General features: G+C 53.0%; 7 protein-coding genes across 7 annotated transcripts; 4 read left to right on the top strand and 3 right to left on the bottom strand.

Annotated features, from left to right (window-relative positions):
- Positions 1-811: 811 nt before the first annotated feature.
- On the top strand, positions 812-1981 carry N656DRAFT_784566 (uncharacterized protein). Its single transcript, XM_064816199.1, has one exon. It carries the CDS (start codon positions 958-960, stop codon positions 1786-1788), a length of 831 nt encoding a protein of 276 aa, XP_064665605.1. The 5' UTR covers positions 812-957; the 3' UTR covers positions 1789-1981.
- A 2428-nt stretch (positions 1982-4409) lies between these two features.
- On the top strand, positions 4410-7432 carry N656DRAFT_784564 (glycosyltransferase family 90 protein). Its single transcript, XM_064816198.1, has 3 exons — positions 4410-4899; positions 4967-5437; positions 5513-7432. Exons 1-3 carry the CDS (start codon positions 4615-4617, stop codon positions 7262-7264), a joined length of 2508 nt encoding a protein of 835 aa, XP_064665604.1. The 5' UTR covers positions 4410-4614; the 3' UTR covers positions 7265-7432.
- Positions 7433-9012: 1580 nt separating this feature from the next.
- N656DRAFT_802101 (uncharacterized protein) lies at positions 9013-9544 on the top strand (the record flags this gene model as incomplete). Its single annotated transcript, XM_064818207.1, has 2 exons — positions 9013-9086; positions 9148-9544. The coding sequence occupies 2 exons, from the start codon at positions 9013-9015 to the stop codon at positions 9542-9544; spliced, it is 471 nt and encodes a 156-aa protein (XP_064665603.1).
- A 184-nt stretch (positions 9545-9728) lies between these two features.
- On the bottom strand, positions 9729-11198 carry N656DRAFT_784560 (uncharacterized protein). The gene has a single exon (XM_064816197.1). The coding sequence runs from the start codon at positions 11079-11081 to the stop codon at positions 9861-9863; it is 1221 nt and encodes a 406-aa protein (XP_064665602.1). The 5' UTR covers positions 11082-11198; the 3' UTR covers positions 9729-9860.
- Positions 11199-11343: 145 nt separating this feature from the next.
- N656DRAFT_784559 (uncharacterized protein) lies at positions 11344-12989 on the bottom strand. Its single transcript, XM_064816196.1, has 2 exons — positions 12070-12989; positions 11344-12009 (listed from the first exon to the last, which is right to left on the bottom strand). The coding sequence occupies exons 1-2, from the start codon at positions 12824-12826 to the stop codon at positions 11495-11497; spliced, it is 1272 nt and encodes a 423-aa protein (XP_064665601.1). The 5' UTR covers positions 12827-12989; the 3' UTR covers positions 11344-11494.
- Positions 12990-13154: 165 nt separating this feature from the next.
- On the top strand, positions 13155-15917 carry N656DRAFT_792756 (actin-like ATPase domain-containing protein; the record flags this gene model as incomplete). Its single annotated transcript, XM_064817109.1, has 12 exons — positions 13155-13167; positions 13477-13533; positions 13593-14179; positions 14251-14295; positions 14361-14430; positions 14503-14755; positions 14826-14928; positions 15002-15108; positions 15272-15431; positions 15512-15534; positions 15595-15647; positions 15703-15917. 12 exons carry the CDS (start codon positions 13155-13157, stop codon positions 15915-15917), a joined length of 1686 nt encoding a protein of 561 aa, XP_064665600.1.
- Positions 15918-16289: 372 nt separating this feature from the next.
- On the bottom strand, positions 16290-17610 carry N656DRAFT_784553 (uncharacterized protein). Its single transcript, XM_064816195.1, has one exon. The coding sequence runs from the start codon at positions 17491-17493 to the stop codon at positions 16591-16593; it is 903 nt and encodes a 300-aa protein (XP_064665599.1). The 5' UTR covers positions 17494-17610; the 3' UTR covers positions 16290-16590.
- Between the last annotated feature and the right edge of the window lie 245 nt (positions 17611-17855).

Below are 17855 nucleotides of genomic sequence, written 5' to 3'. Positions count from 1 at the left end.
CATTGCTCCCATCACATAGAACTCATGTAGCCTCGCTGGTGTCCATGACGCGGGATTAAGGTGTCATGGACGCGAAGCATACAAACGGTTGCCGGCAAAGAAGAACCCAAGCCCATGTATCGTGCCCAATCAATGATATGGAAGTTTTGGATTCGGTAGGACTGGCGGCATATGCTATGCAAAGAGGGAAACTCGGCAGCGTTAAGTGTTCTTACAGATGGGAAACCTGGAAAGCGGTAGGTCCGGGGGTACAAAACGCAAGCATCCATCGCGCATGTAAAACAAAGAGGTTAGTACCGCTGGGCGCGTGCAAGAAAGCGCGTGCCTACATGAGGGAACGTCCCATGGCTGGAGTTGTATCACGACTGCCGAGCCGGTGTCGTACATGTACTTCGAGTCAACAATGATCAAGGCAAACTGCCAGCCAACTCTAGTCAGGCCAAGACTCCCAAACACCAGCATGGGGCATGTGACTCTTGCTATAAGTCGTTCAAGATAGGTAACAAGATAAACTAAAAGGTGTCTTGGTAGATGTGTGAACTTATTCTATGGCAACAATGGGGTAGGAGTTACGAGTCTTAGTCGGAAAATACTCCTGCAGACAACCGATGGAAGCAGACTGCTTAGTGCTTACCACAGATGCATGTCGGAGACACCAGCGTTCTTAATCTTGGGCCATCCTTGCAATGGTTGGTGCTGACCCGGGAGAACAAGCTTTTTATGTAAGCTTCCTACCCAGTAAAGTCCCGCTCATTAAGGGGGCTGGAAGTGCTACAGCAGGTGTGTAGTCTGCGGGTTCTGCAGCCGATGTGGTGAGTTACATGGTCAACAACCGATCCTTCTCTTGGCAATCAGAACTCAAATACATCGTCGTTCCACCTTACGGCTGCGGTCTTCCTTTGCCATTCCCTCCACTAACACCATCCCCTCTATCTCAGAACACGCAAAACCACCGTCATGGATTCCACCAACAGCTCATCGTCTTTAAGTCACAACACCCACGGCATAAAGATAATCAACGCCGCGCTCTTCCGAATGGGCACCAAATCCATGGCGCATGCCTACCAAATCCTAGGCTTCAACCCCCATCACGGCCTGCTTGAGGGCACAATGGATTCACCCTGGACACAACTGGAACAAGCAGCCGAAGCGACCTGGCCATTTGTCCCTGAAGCACCAGCAGTTCCGCGCCCACCTTTTAGACGCTCCGACTGGGACGCAATCTGGGCTGCCCGGGGATACGACGTCGTCACCGACCTTGCCTCGCCCTTTGCCGTCGAGTTGATTAAGGCGTACCCTGAGGCAAAAGTGGTTGTGGTACAACGCGACTTCGAGAAGTGGTGGCCCAGCTTCAAAGAGGAGGTGCTTGATGGGGTCTTGATACAGCCCATGGCCACCATCTATGGATGGATGGGGTGGAACGTGATGGGCATCCGGGCTGTCCATGCAATGCGGAAGATACATTTTGGGTTGTTTCATGCGAAGACTTTGCAGGGGATTTACGCCAATGCGCGCAGGACGTATGACGACTATTTTGCGGAAATCAGGAAGCTGGTACCCCCTGAGCGGAGACTCGAGTACAAGATGGGGGATGGATGGCAACCACTGTGCGAATTCCTCGGTGTACCTGTTCCAGATGTACCGTTTCCGCATGCTAATGAGCGAGAGGCTCATCAGCAGGAGGCTAGAAGGAGGCTGGGGGAGTTTTACATGAGTACCGTAAGGATGATGATGCCATGGGTTGTCGCCGTTTTGGCTGTGGGTTGGGTTTGGTATCGTCGGGCATGACCAGACACCCAGGCCTCCAGTCAACTGCAATGAGAGAGATTGGAAACTTGTTCTCACTTCACTACCTAAGTTCACTGGATGTTCATATTTTGGGTGTTCATCCCACTCGTCACTACATAGAGTCATAGACGGCTGACCTGAGCCATATCTATTTCCCTACCAGGCTACCTGTATCAACCGACAATTGAGAGAATCTGAACGCTCTCATCCCGGCACATGTCACAGAAGCAATTAAGCCTTCGCAAGCAAGCTCTGACTATGGCGAGAAATTGCACATGTCTGGACGAGATACATTTGATACAGCTAGCATTCGATAACTCAAATGGGAACATCCTCAACATCCAACAACCACGGCATACAAGTCAATGCATCGGCAAATACCTCAAGTATATATATCCAAATGCCCGATATATCGATGGCCGGACTCATCACTTTTTAGATCTCAAAACCCAACTGCCATTTCTGCTGGTGGTAGTCTATATCTCTGTTCCCGCTGATAGCCAATTTCCTCGAAGCGTGCAAGCTCGGGCTCTGAGGTCATAGTGGTGACGCGAAGAATCAATTGGCCCCTCAATGAGACATCTGACAAGGGCAGGAGAAGATTTTCGGGCTGCGCTTGGGGTGGACGATGGAAGATGGCTGCGTTTACTACTTATATACATGTGATTAGAGCTTGCTGTGAAGATCCACGGCCGTATAGTATAAGGAAAGGTAAGATGTAGCGAGAGGAAAGACTTACATCTTCTCCCTCGGGTCGAACGACGTGCCCAGACACACTTCCACAACAAAACTGCTGTAGGTATGAGCGCTATAGGGAGTGCAGCGATTCCAATTGCTGCCTCCAGTGTCATGTCCATCGTTGCCATGTGGTGTGATAGTAATTGGCGAGGCTAGGCTCAGGGTGTCTTGATTGACGGGAGCCAGCTGGGTGCACGTGTTTCGCAAAGTTCAAACGATGGTTGAAGACTGGAGTTGTGACTCGATCCGAGCCGTACTGCTCTTGCAAACTAATAAGTAATAACTATCCTAATATCACCGTGGGTGGAAATGGGGGAGGAAGGACTTCTAATAACTGCTCTGCTCAAGTCCTCGTAGAGCCCATTGGGTAGAATGATAGAAATCAGACCGCATGTCCGGAGCTCTGGGATAGCCTGTGTTCGATCCACTCTCAACTTCTGGCATAACCAATGACACTAGGCGATGAGAGTGTCCCCTGTCGCAGCTGGGGGAGGGACACTTGCGTTCTGAATCCTTGCATACCTCGGTGAGGCGTCTTGAGGGCGAGCACTATGACCCACATTCAACTTCTGGCGAATCCGGCCAATACGGAGTAGGATGTATGTACTTGACTTTCAGTTCATGAGAGTGTTTGGTTTTGGGCTTCTCTGGGCAAAACCTGAACGACGTGGACAAACCACTTGCTATCCCGGGAGAGCACAGGGTAAGCATGAAGTACATACATTAGGGAAATGTACAATACATACATAGTGGTATCAAAGACCAGCTCGACGGGCGCCAATTTCAGACCCCGGAACGGGAAAAATAATGCCCGGTATATACGGATACAGTACCAACCACTACCTCTTACAACATAGGGACAAGGTCGTAGACGTTGGTACCATTTTAAGTAGGGTTTCCGCTCATGGTGGGTTCCCGCTCACACAGCCACTTTGACCCTGGTAAGCCACATTCAGATGTGGCTAGACGAGCTGGGATTGGAGATTGCCACAGTCTGTTGTGGCTTGCTAGCGTCTAAGTGGCTGTCTGAGCGGGAACCCACCATGAGCGGAACCCTACTTAAAATGGTAGTGGTAGCTACTGAGAAACATAGAGGTTTTGGGATACTTAGCAAAATAGGTCGATGGAAAGAAATGTGCAGTTCTACTTCGTGCGGAGTACTGTTTGGTTCACGTAGAGGCAGTGTTCCATTGGGTGGCCAGAAGTTGAATGTGGGTCATGGTGTGTATGGAGTTACTCCGTAGCCTATCTCCCTATCAACCAAACATGAGTCACATGACTGCTCAGCCCCTGGTTCATGATGCTTAGCCCTACGGATTACTCCGTACCGTCCCTGTACTGTACGGGTTTCAATTCTCATCGGTATCGCGTTCCATTGGTGGCCAAAAGTTAAATGTGGGTCACAATGGGCCTGAAACCAACGAGACGTGGCTGCAGTAGTGTCAATTTAGCGTATTGTCCTAACGAGTGAGAATTTGCGGTGATTACCGAAGAGCTGGATGGGCGACACGCGGTTTCAAATACTTACCTTACGATTGCTGCCAACTTGGCAAGGCATTTTTGTCAAACCATATATTATGTACCTAAGGTAGTAATTTGTGGCCTTGGCGCTGCGCCGCAGGTGCTGGGCGGCCTGGGCTACGTTAAATGTTTACTACAGCATTCAGCCCAGTGGGTCCGAAAAAGGGGCCCCGCCGTTCCTGATAGGGCGAGGAAGAGCAACGCCTTGTCGTTAAGCGCCCCCCCAACCACCATGCATATCGCATCCGGTACAGTGCCAGCATGCCGGATACGATGACAAGCCCGTATCAGCTAGCGACTATAAGCGCGCTGAAATTACAATGTGACAATGCGGCGCCGCCCTGATGTTATCCCTGTCTGTTATTAGAGGAACGGTTGTCCGCTGGCCCTCGAGTTCTCAACTTTCAGCGGGGTTTGCGTTTCTAGACTTCCATTTGTTTTGTTTTTCTGCGACAGTCAACGTTCGCGACGGAGCTGCGGGCTCTCCATGACCTACCGTCAGCCGCCCTAACCTTCCGGCTTGAGATGTGCGCTCACCTCCGTAAACGCTAAAGGCGGCCCCTAATCATGTTCTCGGCCGGCGCGGCCCTGCTCTTCTCCGCCCTCGTCCAGTACCTGACCACGCCGAACGTCGAGCTGCCATCGGAGGTAGTTTGCTGGGCCACCCTGCCCGCTGTGATTCTGCTCGTCCGGCGCTATGGCAGTGTCAGCAGAGCAACAACGAGCAAGACGCTCCTCGGCACAGCAAGCAGGGCTTCGGGTGCTGTTCCCTCGACCAAGGCATGGCTGTTTGCCCTCGGCGTTGGGGCCGCGTGCTGGTACAGGGCCGAGGAGCGCATCATCGTCCTCTGGGTAAGTCCCCCTCCCTTCCTTTTCTCCTCTCGTATGGAATAATACATACTAACAATGAGCTGCCTAGCCGGCATTGACCCCCCTTCTCCTTCTCGCTGGTGTCGGCCCAGTTACCACCTCTATCAAGACCGGCTTGCGAGTCTTTCCGCCGCCCCTAACCGCTAGATGGAGTTCCGGTCTCATTGCCGCCTTTTCCTGTGTAATACTCGTGGGATCCAGCGGCATCAGCCTTCCATCCCTGGCTGTCTGTGTCGCAGTGGTTGCTCTTCTGTATGGAGGCTACCTCGCCATTTCAAGCCCCGCGTCCGCTGTGGATGGGGATGCCGAACATGCTGGCGGCCAGCAGGGACGTGGCGATGCCCCAGAGAGTAGTCAGGTCGAAGACATGGCGCTCTCGTTGGGGCTCCGCATCCTGCCAATTCTGGCCATTGCCATGGGGGTTCGCTTCCTAGTTTCTCATGAGCTTCAGGTAGCCTTGTTCAGGGTGGTTATGGTTGCATCGGTCAAGGCCTTGAGCTGGTTCTTTACTTTGAAGGCGGTACGTTTTCATGCCCCTTTTGCCTCCTCGATTGCATATGAATGGAACGCACGCCAACGAGAAGATTGTGTCTAGACAAGGGACTCGTCGTGGTGCGTCTCCAGCACCATAGGTACCTTTGCCATTACATCCACCTACAGCTCAGCGCTGGGTGACCGGTCGTCCTACGCGTATGCCGCATCGCACCTCGTCGCCTCCCTCCTCTCCCTCGGCCAGACCATCGACATGGTCCCAAAGGAGAGCAAGCCAAGAACAAGACTCTGGGCGCTTGGTGTCCTCCCCCTGATGGCCTTCATCGTAAACATGGGCGGCATCGGCGCGTTGAGAACCTTGTTCCCACCAGAAAAGCATCCCATCGAGGTCCTGGCACGCGCTGCCGAGGCAGATTTTGACGCCATGCTGGGACGGCAGTCGTTCAACTACATGGCCGCAGTGCTCGAGTACCAGCGGCGGTACAACCTGGAGCCCCCTTCCGGGTTTGAAGCGTGGTATGACTTTGCCGTGGCTCACGCGTCTCCCATCATCGACGAGTTCGACATGATACACCAGGCCATCGCGCCGTTTCTGAAAATGAGCGGGCAGGAGGTCAGAGAGGCTATGGCACAGGCCATCGGCGCGAAGGATGGCAAGTTGTGTCACTGTGAATTCAAGGGGGAGACGGGAGAGACGCGTTGCAACAATCCACAGATACAGGGAACCCTCTTGAGGTGGCTAGGGGGTGTGACGGGTAAAATACCGGATGTGGAGTTTCTAGTCAACCCACTCGATGAACCGCGCGTGATGCTCCCCGAGGCAGAGTCAACTGGCGAGGAACGGGAACGCGTCCGAGTGACCAACCTCTCTCGAAAGCCCGTCTGGGATGTCCTGACGAGAGGCTGTGCCCCTGAAAGCGGTTCCCTAACCCTAAAGAAGCAGGGCGCGCGCGGTGGGATTAACACGCACGGCCTGCCGTTTGTAACGGACACGAACGCAGACAAGGACTTGTGCCGGCACCCAGAGTACAGGGACATGCACGGTATAGCAATGAGCCCGACGACGTTCCTGCTTGTGGACGGGGCGGTACCGGTGCTGTCGTCGGGGACGCTGACAACCATGGCGGACGTGCTGTTCCCGAGCCCTGCTTACGCCGAGGACGGGTTCGTGTATGACGAAGGGCGAGACATGGAGTGGGATCTGAAGGCTAACAACCTCTATTGGGCTGGGTCCACCACCGGGGGATGGGCGGCCAACGACGATGAGTGGAAGAAGTATCACAGACATAGGTTCGTGGCGCTGGCGCAGGACCTGGAGCCTGGGAAGACGTACTGGTATCTCCGTAAACAAGACGGCGTTTTCCACCGCGCTGCCTCGTCCCTTCTCGGCAGGGACCTCTTCGACGTCGGATTTACCACAATCCTTCAATGCCGCGATGACATATGCGACTCTGAAAAACAATACTTTGACGTGCTGCCCAGAGCGGACAAGGACGCGGCACTGGCATCCAAGCTGGTATTCGACCTGGACGGCAACGGCATCAGCGGGCGGTTCGTAAAACTGTTGTCGTCCAGGTCTGCCGTGCTGAAGCAGACGCTGTTTCGGGAGTGGCACGACGAACGGCTCGCCGCGTGGGTGCACTACATACCCGTCAGCCAAGACCTCGGCGAAGTGCCGGAGTTGGTGTCTTGGCTGACAGGAACCGAGGAAGGAAGGGCGAGGGCAAAGACCGTGGCCGAACGAGGCAGAGAGTGGGCGGCGAGAGCAATGAGAGACGAGGATAGAGCTGTATATATATACAGGCTAATGTTGGAGTTGGCGAGAATACAGGACCCGGAGCGACCAGCCATGTAAATGGGGAAGAGCCTTGTCTTTGTGAGATGTTGACATGAAAGACAACTGGAACATATACGACTGCACGAACCTTTCGCTCAACATGACCAGGTAAAGGGCTCGGTTGCAAACTGGCCAATAGGCATAGATCAAGATTAAAAAACAAAGATAATACCCGAGTTTCCGCCGCGAGATTCCATGTCCTAAACTGGTGCTGTTCGTTCCAGAGATGCCACAGGTTGACAATGCAGTAGTGCCTTGCTGCTTTAGCGTTCCTGGTTGTTTCAGGGGACGCCATCGAGGCTTTCCAGTCAGCCTGGTCATCCTTTTGCAATTTGGTGCGAGGCTTTGAGGTCTAGGCATCTTCAGCCGCAATCTGCAGGTCCTGCACGTATTATGTACTGCCCAGTACAAGTACATACATACAACACGCTTGTGACAGAGACCCCGGAACACGACCCGAGCGCAACGCCACTGCATCTCCTTCTTGCGGCTGATTGACGATATTGGACAGCTAATTTTTCGTCCACCTCCGCATCCCACACCATTTGCACTTCACTCACCGCCATGGCGCTTTGCGGAGCCTTGCTTGGATGAGTGTCCTGTCTTGCTGTTGTGCGACGCAACTGTTGAAATGGCTGACCGGCTGAGCATCGCAGCAGGCGTCGTCGGCCTTCTCGCAACCGCCGGAAAGGTTTGCAGCCTTTATCTGCCTTCATCTCCAGCGTCGCCGATGCCCCGCAGCTGGCTCACACGGCCCTGCTCAAAGTCAACGAGCTGGGTTGTACTCTCGATATGGTTGGAATCCTCATTCAGAAACTGGACGTGGTGCCCTCGCACCGAAGGGACATGATACGGCTGGATCATCTCGTTCTTGTGTTCACTCAATGTGTGCTCACACTTTCCAAGGTTGAATCCTTGCTAAAGAGAGTGATGGGCTCTCCTTTGAATCGGATAAGCTGGAACCTGGCGGAGAAGAAGATACAACATTCGGTCGACATACTGGAGAAGCATCAAGCGTAATGGTTCTGATGCTGAATGTACTACAATGGTAGGGTCCCAGCATGCCAATTCTTCCATTACTCCGACTCAAAATTCATTTCCGTGCCTCTAGTGCCTCCGACATCGATGCCCAGACATCACGAGATGAGCTCTCCGTCAAGATAGATGCATTGCAGCGGGAAAACAACGAACTTATAACTCGCCTCATGCGCATGGAGGCCGTCTACAACAACGATGCAGGGTCCGTCAAGTTCTTTGACGACGATCAGTCCACCATATACCAATCCGATACTCCTCGAAGTTGGGGCGGGAGCTCCCGTCTAAGGGCATTCACCGCTAATCTTGCTACCCGGTCTGCCCGGCCTCTCCCCCAGTCGAGTTTTGAGAAGGAACTACACAGATCTCGAGTCTATCTCCGCACGAAGTCAAAGAGAATGGATGCATCCTTTACGAGTCCGGTGGCGAAAAGCAACGCTTGGACGATGCTGTCCGGCTTGAGCCTCAATGCCATATCCGTCGCCTCAGTCTTTGCCTTGCCAGTCACTCTTGGAGATATCAACGTTCTTGGGCCCCAACTTACTATGACCTCTTTCTTCTCTGATGATATGGTAGCCTCCTACAATACACATGTTCAGACACTTCGGTTGGTTCATCCATGTCTACCTACTATAGAGTCGGTCCATTACCCTGGGACCACACTGACGGAGTTGTCTAGATGTTTATTGGTGGGCCCAAGTGTTCCCGTCACCAAGCTGTGCCATGCAGCCATGAATTCGACTGCCAGGCCAGACGACTTGCTCCTTTCAACAAATATGTATGAAGGCTACAAGACAACTATGCGGTATGGCAGCCCCTTGCACTCCTCCAACTACCTACATGTAGGCACAGCTGACACAATTCAGGTACGTGGGCCAAACGCATCAGATTCTATTGGAAGATGCCACCGGCATGGCGGAATATGGCGGAATTCTTCAGCGCACTTACAAGCGAGCCGACGTGGTCTTAATTTGCGCCGAGGATGGAAGCCACGCCGACTTCACCGAGCTGCAAGAGGTCTGGCTACGCAAGATGCCTTACCGTAGTGCCAATCAAATGCTCGCTGTAGTCTGTGTTAGAGATGAAGAATCCGATCAAAAGAAGTCGCTAACAACCGAGGTCTCGGATTGGGCCAAGTACCAGTATGCAGGAGCCGTGGCCAACATGCTTGGGGTTGATAACCATATGGTCTGCGACCTCCGCAACTTTCGCGATGTCGAAAAGGTTTTCTATAAGGTATGGCATATTCTTCTCTTGTTTTGAGAGGTAGTTTTACCTCCGGATGCGACCGACCAGTCACTGACTACCTTATCTACGATGCTATATTTAGGTCCTCGCTGCCAGTGTATGTCGCGGTGTCCATATACGGGATTCGATTTTAGATCTCGCCTTGCCGGCACAGATCAACAACACTACGTCGGTCTCAGTTATGGAAACGATTGATGAATGATGATCTTTTCATCCATTCAAGCTTCTAATAGGTATGCTAGGTGTCCATCTCTATCAACAACAGACAAGGCCGGGCAGTAGCTAGACAGGGTCAGGTATAATAAAGTTCGTAATCAGGATTTCTAATCACCTAGGATGGTGGATCACTTCCCTTCTCCAATGTTCTAACAAACTGGACCTCGGGGAACTTGGAGCTCGGCCCAGCCAGTAGTTCCTCCCCAGCATCCTGCAGCGCAAAACGGAAAAAGTTCGACAGATATTCCCCCATGATCTCCATGGCACGCATCCCGGTGAACCCTCCAAACACCAATTCCACCAACTGCGGGTTATCTCTCAGGCCAGATATGTCCCCGATCAGAGACGAATCCGTGTACGTTGCATGAGTCGAGCCTACCACGGTCAACTCCTTCATCCATTTCTGTCGACCCCCTTGAACTTGAAGCCTCTTATCATTACCCATTGTAGCATCCCAAAACCTCGCCCACGAGTCATCACTAGACGAGTTATGCCCAGTCGACCCCAGTATCAAAAACGGACCAGGCGCACCCTCCTCTAACGCAGGCTTGCCAAACATATACCCATCCAGATTAACCCCCGCCGCAATCCTCTTGTCAGCATACATGGCCACCGCCGCCGCCGGTCCACCAAACGAACTCCCGACAAAGCCAACTTTGGCTACTTTGCGCGACTCAGACCATGGAATGCGAAAAAGCGTGTCCAGCACGAACGAGGCGTCCTGCGCCCGCACGTCGAGGGCGAAGTTGAGCTGTTCAGTTGCGTTGGGATCACGGGGCACGCGACCGCCGTATATGACGGTGCCGTCCGAAGGGAACTGGACAACGTCTGTCTCGTAGGGGTGGTCCATTACAATCACCTCAAAGCCGGCGCTAGCGAGGTGCTGGGCGGTGGCGGAGTAGAAGAGGCGTGTGGTGTTGAGACCTGTGCCGAGGAGGAGGACCGGGTAGGACTGAGGAGGAGGGGAGGGGTGGTGAGAGGTGCGTCTTCTGTCGGAACAACAAAGGGAGAGGGAGAGATTAGAGAGGATGTTCTTTGGCCATACGACGCTGCTCCCGATGAAGCCCTGTAGGATTGCGTCCTCTTGGGATGCGATGAAGTCATCCATGTAAGGTACAATGCAGGTCTCGGTGCAATGGTGCTTGGGGATTGGAGTGAAGCGCGAGATCATGATACGCCGTGGGTGGGAGCTATTGAATGGGTCGTGGCGGCGGGCGTCGACTAGCTCTAATGATGTCCACTGAACCGTATATGGCGATTCTGGGGCGGGAAAGAGGAAGGCATGGAGGGTAGTGCCGCCAAGGAGGATGGCTATGAGGTTGTTGATGAGTTTCATGGCGATTTTGTGCGCGGGGTTAAAGTGTGAAGATAAGGTAGTGATCCATGCTTGCCCTCCGGGTTTTTTCAAGTTTGAAGTACCTTAATCGGAGTTGCTTTCTTGCTCTGCTTACCTTGTGCAGTGGGGGAGCTGTCAGTATACCTACATAGATTCGACCTGCCCGATTCAGCATAATGCAGTGGATGGCATACCTGCACGCCTCCCTTGTCTGGCCACTGGTAGCAAGTCTCCCGACCGTCATTAGACATCAGCTTTATCGGAAGTGTTTGCCGTAGTAACTTCGCTACCTTCAGAACGGATTTGGCATCGCACCCTCAGCCTCCCAAGAGCGCGGAACATGCAAGGCCATACGGTACCTCGCTTGGTGACTCGGAGTGGCCTACTTTATCCCAGACATGACCCCAGCATCTTCATTCTTCAGCTAACAAAACCTCTACCTTCATCCACACGCGAGCAGTATTGTAATCCTTCCCATCGCTGGTCCCGTCCGCGAGAACAGCCGGGTGCGCCACGACTCCAATCAGCCAGCCGTCACATCGGTCTTCGTCCTCATACAGTCGGTGGAGGGGGTGCGCCTTCATTAGGTCGGAATTTCCTCTGAAGGGCATATTGCAAAGGTCGGGCAAGGACACCACACGAACCACTGTCCGACGAGTCCACAACCTGTAGGACAGGTCCCCTGCATACTGAACGATCGAGTCCAAGTCCTTGAAACACTGCCCGTCCGAGTCTTTGCTCTCGCGGTGTGATGATTGGATCAGGTGCTTGGCCGGTCCACTGAAGAACTCTTCGGCGACTTGGTGGCAAATTGCTTTCTGGAATGCACTATAGTCGTGCGGCTTGTCCCCTTGTTGCATGTCGGCTGGAGGTGTAGCGAGGAGCCGAAGCGTCCTAGACCGCCATGCATGCGACTCATTTCCGTTGACTTCGTAGACGTCAGCGTTCGCTAGAACGAAGTTGGAATTCCCTGTCTCTGATTTCTTACCTCGGTAGATTGCTCGGTATACATTCTGTAACGCCTTGCCGGTTTCGCCCAGAACGAAGAATGGTTGGCCAACAATATTGACATACACATGATGGGACAGCAACCCCTGAATGCATATGGCAGGTGACTTTCGATTCATGGGTCCAGATTGGAAATTCTCGATGACATTCGGCGCGTCGAAACGGTTTCGGACGACCTGGGCTAGGAGCTGAATAAAGGATTGGAACTGGTCGGGGGCCAGTCCCTGAACCTCGCTCATTTCATCGATTGCATATTTCTTCGCCCAGGCCTTAAGGCGGCCATGCAGGTTCTCTAGATCGACACGGGCCGTGCTATCGTCCCCCGCAGCCCAGGAGTCGTCTCCAATTCCTTCAAAAGCGAGCGCCTGGACTTGTCGGATCTGCGCCTCCAACTCCTTCACGCTGCGGCCCAAGCTGTCGCGCTCGGACTCTAATTCCTCGATGGTTTGACGGAGCTTCCGGTTTACATCCTGTTCAGCGCCGACTTTGTTCCATGCTTCTTTGGCTTCGTTGCGTGCGTTGCGGACCCGGCTCCGTAGCTCGCGGACCTCGCGCTGCAACACTTCGACCGAGGCACCGTTCTGAGCGGCTTCTGCTTGTGGGTCACCCACGAGTCCAAACCATCCCAGGAATAGGCCAAGACTTGCACTTCCGGGACGTTGGGATCTGCCGACGGGAGATGAGTGGCAGGAACTGCGTGAGGTGGCAGAGTACTCGTCCCCAAGTTGGTCTTCCATCTCCGACGACCTGTCTCAACTGACTGATTCACTTATAATGAAAAGCAAAGACTTGGATGGGAACTTTAGACAAGCAAAGGGACCTAGACACCTTGGAAATGTTGCGTCGAGAATACGCGAAGGGTTGTAATCTGTTGGGGACTTGGGAAGCCTAATGGTGTTTGGGAAAGAGTTAGAAAGTTTGTGCGCAGCGCGCAGGTAAACACCCAACAGCGGCACTACCTGCGTCCGTACCACTCACTTGGTTCTGTCCAAATCATCCATTGCCAGGCGGGAGGCAACAGGGCGTGACGAGCCTGATCTATCGGTCCAAGTCGTTCTCCGATCCATGGCCAATGATGGTGTTCTTATGCTATGGATAGCTGCGGGCTGATAACCGCTGCGACAGATTCGTTCCAACATTGGGTCACTCTCACCGTCGTCACCCTAAAGCAAACGTGCATCTAATCTGCATGAAGCCTACCCACATACACCGCACAAACACCATTCGTCCCTTTGTCCGTTTGTCCTTCTGTCCAAGCAGAGATATCTGTCCTGCTTTGTCCCTGCCTACACCGTCAACGAAATCCTGCCATATCCGTTCTCAGGCTAGAACCTACGGTAGTGAACGGTATTGCAAAATGGTAGCTGATTCGCCCGATTGCAAGCAGTTGCAGCGGGTAGACTGAAGATCATTCTTGGGGTAGACTACGGCACCACGTTCACAGGTAAGCCCCAGTTTAATAACTTACCAGACACGCTCCGCCTACTCAATAACCTTATTCAGGAGTGAGTTACGTGACCTCGGACAAGACAAGCATCGATGATATCGACGTTATCCGGACCTGGCCTGGCGATGGGCGCCCGGTTGAAGGCAATTGGAAGACACCCACGGTCATTGCCTACAACTCGGAGAACCGAGGTGCGTGCCGCAATCACTGGGGATATGAGGTGCGCGCAGGCATGGTGTCGTGTTCTCGGACGAAGCTGCTGCTGGACAAGTCGGCAGAAACGGCCGAGTTTGACGACCCATCATTGCGCGACGCCACTGGCTCGGCGCTGTTCCATATCCCTCGAGGCAAAGATGCGCAGATCGTGTGCCAGGACTTTCTTACCGAAGTGTACCGTTTCGTGGTCGATAACCTCAAAATGCGCATAACCCCCGCGGTTTTTGATATGACACCGATGGAGTGTTACCTCACGGTACCGGCTATCTGGACTGACCAGGCGCGGATAGCGACGTGGGAGGCGGCGAAGGCGGCTGGCTTCGGCTCCCGTTCTTTCGATGCCATCCGGATCGTCGCCGAACCCGAAGCAGCAGCAGTGGCAGCACTAAGGAAAGACCTTCGGCCGGGATCCACGAATGCGGCAAAGGTGAGAGCAGTTCCAGGGAGGTGATGTGAGCGCACTGTTGCACTGTCATCTGACCTTGATTTTTATGCCAGGTTGGAGAAAATGTCCTTATTCTCGACTGTGGAGGGGGAACGGTGGTAAGCTTCGTCGGCCGCAAGAAGGTCAAGGTTGTCGTCATGGCTAGAACTGATGGACTACTCAGGATATCATGACATATACGATTCGAAGAACGTTTCCATCAATTGAGTTTGATGAGCTTTGTGTCGGGATCGGTATGGTGCTTCTTAGCTTCTCTGCCTTCTGTGGTCACCAGATGGAACCACCTCGCTAATGCACGTCGTCAGGTGGAAAGTGCGGATCTACCTATATTGATCGGAACTTTATCTCGCTGATGACCAGAAGATTCGAGTCGTCTTTCGAAAATGTCCCGTCTAGGCGGAGAGGTCCTGGAAGCGAGTTCATGGCATCGTTTGAGAAGGCAAAGCAGAGCTTTGGCAGCTCTGAAAACGATTCGTATGACATTCATCCTATCAGCATGCAGGGCGAGTTGGACCCGGAGCACTACGATCAGGATGAGGCAGCTGTTATCCTAACGAAGTGAGTACTACGCCTCGACCATCAAAAGCGACTGGCATGACAGGTCACTGACATTGATCGTCTGCCTTAGACAAGACATGGAGGGGATCTCTGACCCCGTCGTCCAGGATATCCTTCGTCTCCTCGGTCACCAGGTTGAGCACATTTCGCGCACCAAGGGCAAGCGAATCAATGTAAGTCTCGCTCGCGAACCCACTGGTTTTGTAAACAAAGTCTAGATAACCATATAAACTGACGGCCCTGTAGACGATAGTCCTGGTTGGTGGCTTTGGAAACTCGGACTACCTTAAGCGGAAACTGGACGCCTGGTGCGCCTCCAACGACGGAATCAAATGCATCCGTCCAACCTTCTGGTAATGTCCATAATCCGTCCGAGTCCCTTACCTCTTCCTTACGTCCAAAGCCCCAAAGTCAACAACAAAACGAACTCAACAGCCCGTGAGGGATATCGTGACTTGTATCTGGCACTAACTGTAATGATAGCCAAGCTGCTGTCGTTCGTGGTGCTGCTATCAGGGGTCTTGAGGGAGCGATGCCGCACATGGTCATCTGCCGTCGCCATTATGGTTTCCGTTGCGATCTGCTCTTTCGGCCGGGTATTGACAGTGAGGAACATGCCTACATTGACTGGGGTAAAACATATTGTCGTGGCCGTGTGGACTGGCTGATACGGAAGGTTTGTGATAGGCCATTGCCTCAAATCTCTCGCCGTTAGACTCATACTTTTGAGGACAACAGGTAACAGCTTGAGCATAGGGCGCAGAACTTTCCGATTCGACGTACCGAACGGTCTCGGTATGAACAACCTGGTCACCGGGTGACTCATACGTCTTCGACAGTACTCTGTACTCTTGCAACCTTGACTTAGCGCCTGAACGTTTCGACGACCCTGGTATGCTGGGCTAGATCTGCCCAGGTTGGGCACGGGCTGACTGACACTCCTATAGGAATGGAGCACATCGGCACTATTACTGTGGATTTTACGAATGTCGACATGACCAGGTTCGAGAAGAGGACGGTGCGGGGTCGCATTGAATACAAGCTCGATTACGAAGTCGGCGTAGATTTTAGAGCTGAAGAAGGCGTTTTGCGCTGCTTTTGTCTGGCCGATGGCAAGACCATTGGCGTCACGACGATCAGTTTCACGGATCTCACCGGATAGTCGCTTTCCTGTTTAGGTTCATGTTCGTGTCAAGGGAATAAGCTAGATCTCTTGTGACTTAGCCCGCATGAAGACAATAGAGAAGTAATGCAGTTGGCATTGGCTTGCTCGATGCTGGGCCGGATACCTGTTCTCTTCAAGCCTCCGTTCTGATAGTAGTGTGCTCACAGCTCAAGTCCATCTTCTTCGAGAATACCTTCAAGGTTTGATCCCATGGGCATTACCGGGGCATTTATCCATTAGGGATGGTCCATTCGGATTCGGGGGAATCAGCTAACAGTGGCACTAAGGAAGAAGGCCACGGTTCTAGAATGATCATCTCCATCGAACAAGAAATAGACCAAACCTCAGGCGCCAGGGATAGTTTCAGCACCGAGTTTCGGGCACACACGCAGGAGCTAGACGGCGACGATTCTAATCCGTCTCCCACTTGCTCAACATCTGTTTGCCATACAACGTCGATAGGTCTTTAGTTATGGTATGATATTGGTTACACGCAAGTGGGGACAGCTAGAAGGAGAGATGCCGTTCCAGACTTAGCAGTCTCGACCTCCGGTTTCGCGCCCGAGTCCTTCGAGTCCGATGGTTCAATTTACTCTGGCCGGACAGATACAATCATTCGTCATCTTCCCCAGCCCATTCCATGTACCTATCGGAATTCTCGAATCGGAGCTCAAATCCTTCTCTGGCAAGCCGCTTCTTCATCACCAGCCGACCGCTCCCTCCTCGTCCTTTTCCAACTTAGCCTTGGCCCAATCGCGGTCCGACTCGTTCGAGCCTCGCAATCGAGCCAGCCAAAGTCAATCATGAACACCCGATAACTATCCACCTCGTCACGCTGGACGATAAAGTTGTCGGGTCGCACATCTCTATTAAGGACGCCGTGGTCGCCGAGCACCTGGACGATGGCGACCGCTTGATCAACGATGCCTTGCCATTCAGATTTTGGTGCGTGATCTTGCACCTTCGATAGGGAGAAACCGTCAATGTACTGAAGCAATATTCCTTTGATGTGGAGCAGTTCCGCGTCGTCGGTGTGGCCGATGCCGTCGTTTTGGAGGGAGAGGTCGAGATGGACGGGTGCTACAAGGCGGGGAACCATCTTTCCCTGGATGCCACGAAGTGTATCGTACACGGTGATCTCGGCCTCGAACAGTTTGTGAGCTTGGTCAGTTAGGAATGTCTCGATGTCGCCGTCGTCCCAAGTCTCCCCCGTCTCCTCCTCAAAGTTAGGAATGGTCTGGAGGCTGCGAAGAAATTGGCGCGCTGCGCCCGTCCGGACGGCCTTGATGTACTCCTTTTCCACATCTACGGTCCACTGGTCGATTCCGTGATCGCGCCGAAGTTGCTCGGAGAAGCGCCTGTCGTAAAGCTTTAGGAACACCGGATTTTCGGGACAGCTTTCGCCCAGTAGGTCCACAATCACGCAGCAAGAAAGCGTGCGGAAACTCTGGAGCTGCCGAATTCGTGCACGAACCGTCGAGGTCGATTGTACGATTTCGCCGCGTTTTTGAATGACGCTTAAGGTTAAAACCTGATCGACTTGGTAATCCTCAAAAGGAGAGCAGGACGCCATCTCTACCGACAAAATAAAGACGAGGGATGAAAAAAAAAGGTGAGGAAGGGCTGCGAGCAAAAGAGAGAGTGTACCTAGATGCCGGGGAAGGTAGGCTAGGGAAAAGCCCACGGGTACCCGAACGGGTCGAGCCCGTTGGACCGCGGGCTGGTGTAGGCGGGTACCCAAACATAGTAGGTTCCTCTAGGCTTAACCCACCAACCCACAGTCTAGGCAAGTATAGGTGGGGTTCTTCCTAAAAAAAGCCTATAGGTTCTAGGTCAATATTAGGCTTAAGTGAAATGGCTTAAAACTTCAATTTAACTTATTAATATAGCTAGAAGCAATTGGGGGGTTATAGGCTAGAAGTATACTATAGTCTA

Source organism: Canariomyces notabilis (genome assembly GCF_033297395.1).
Source record: "Canariomyces notabilis strain CBS 508.74 unplaced genomic scaffold N656scaffold_35, whole genome shotgun sequence".
NCBI classification, from domain to species: domain Eukaryota; kingdom Fungi; phylum Ascomycota; class Sordariomycetes; order Sordariales; family Chaetomiaceae; genus Canariomyces; species Canariomyces notabilis.
The sequence above is the reverse complement of the archived record's forward strand: the minus strand, read 5'-3'. Positions and strand labels throughout refer to the sequence as shown.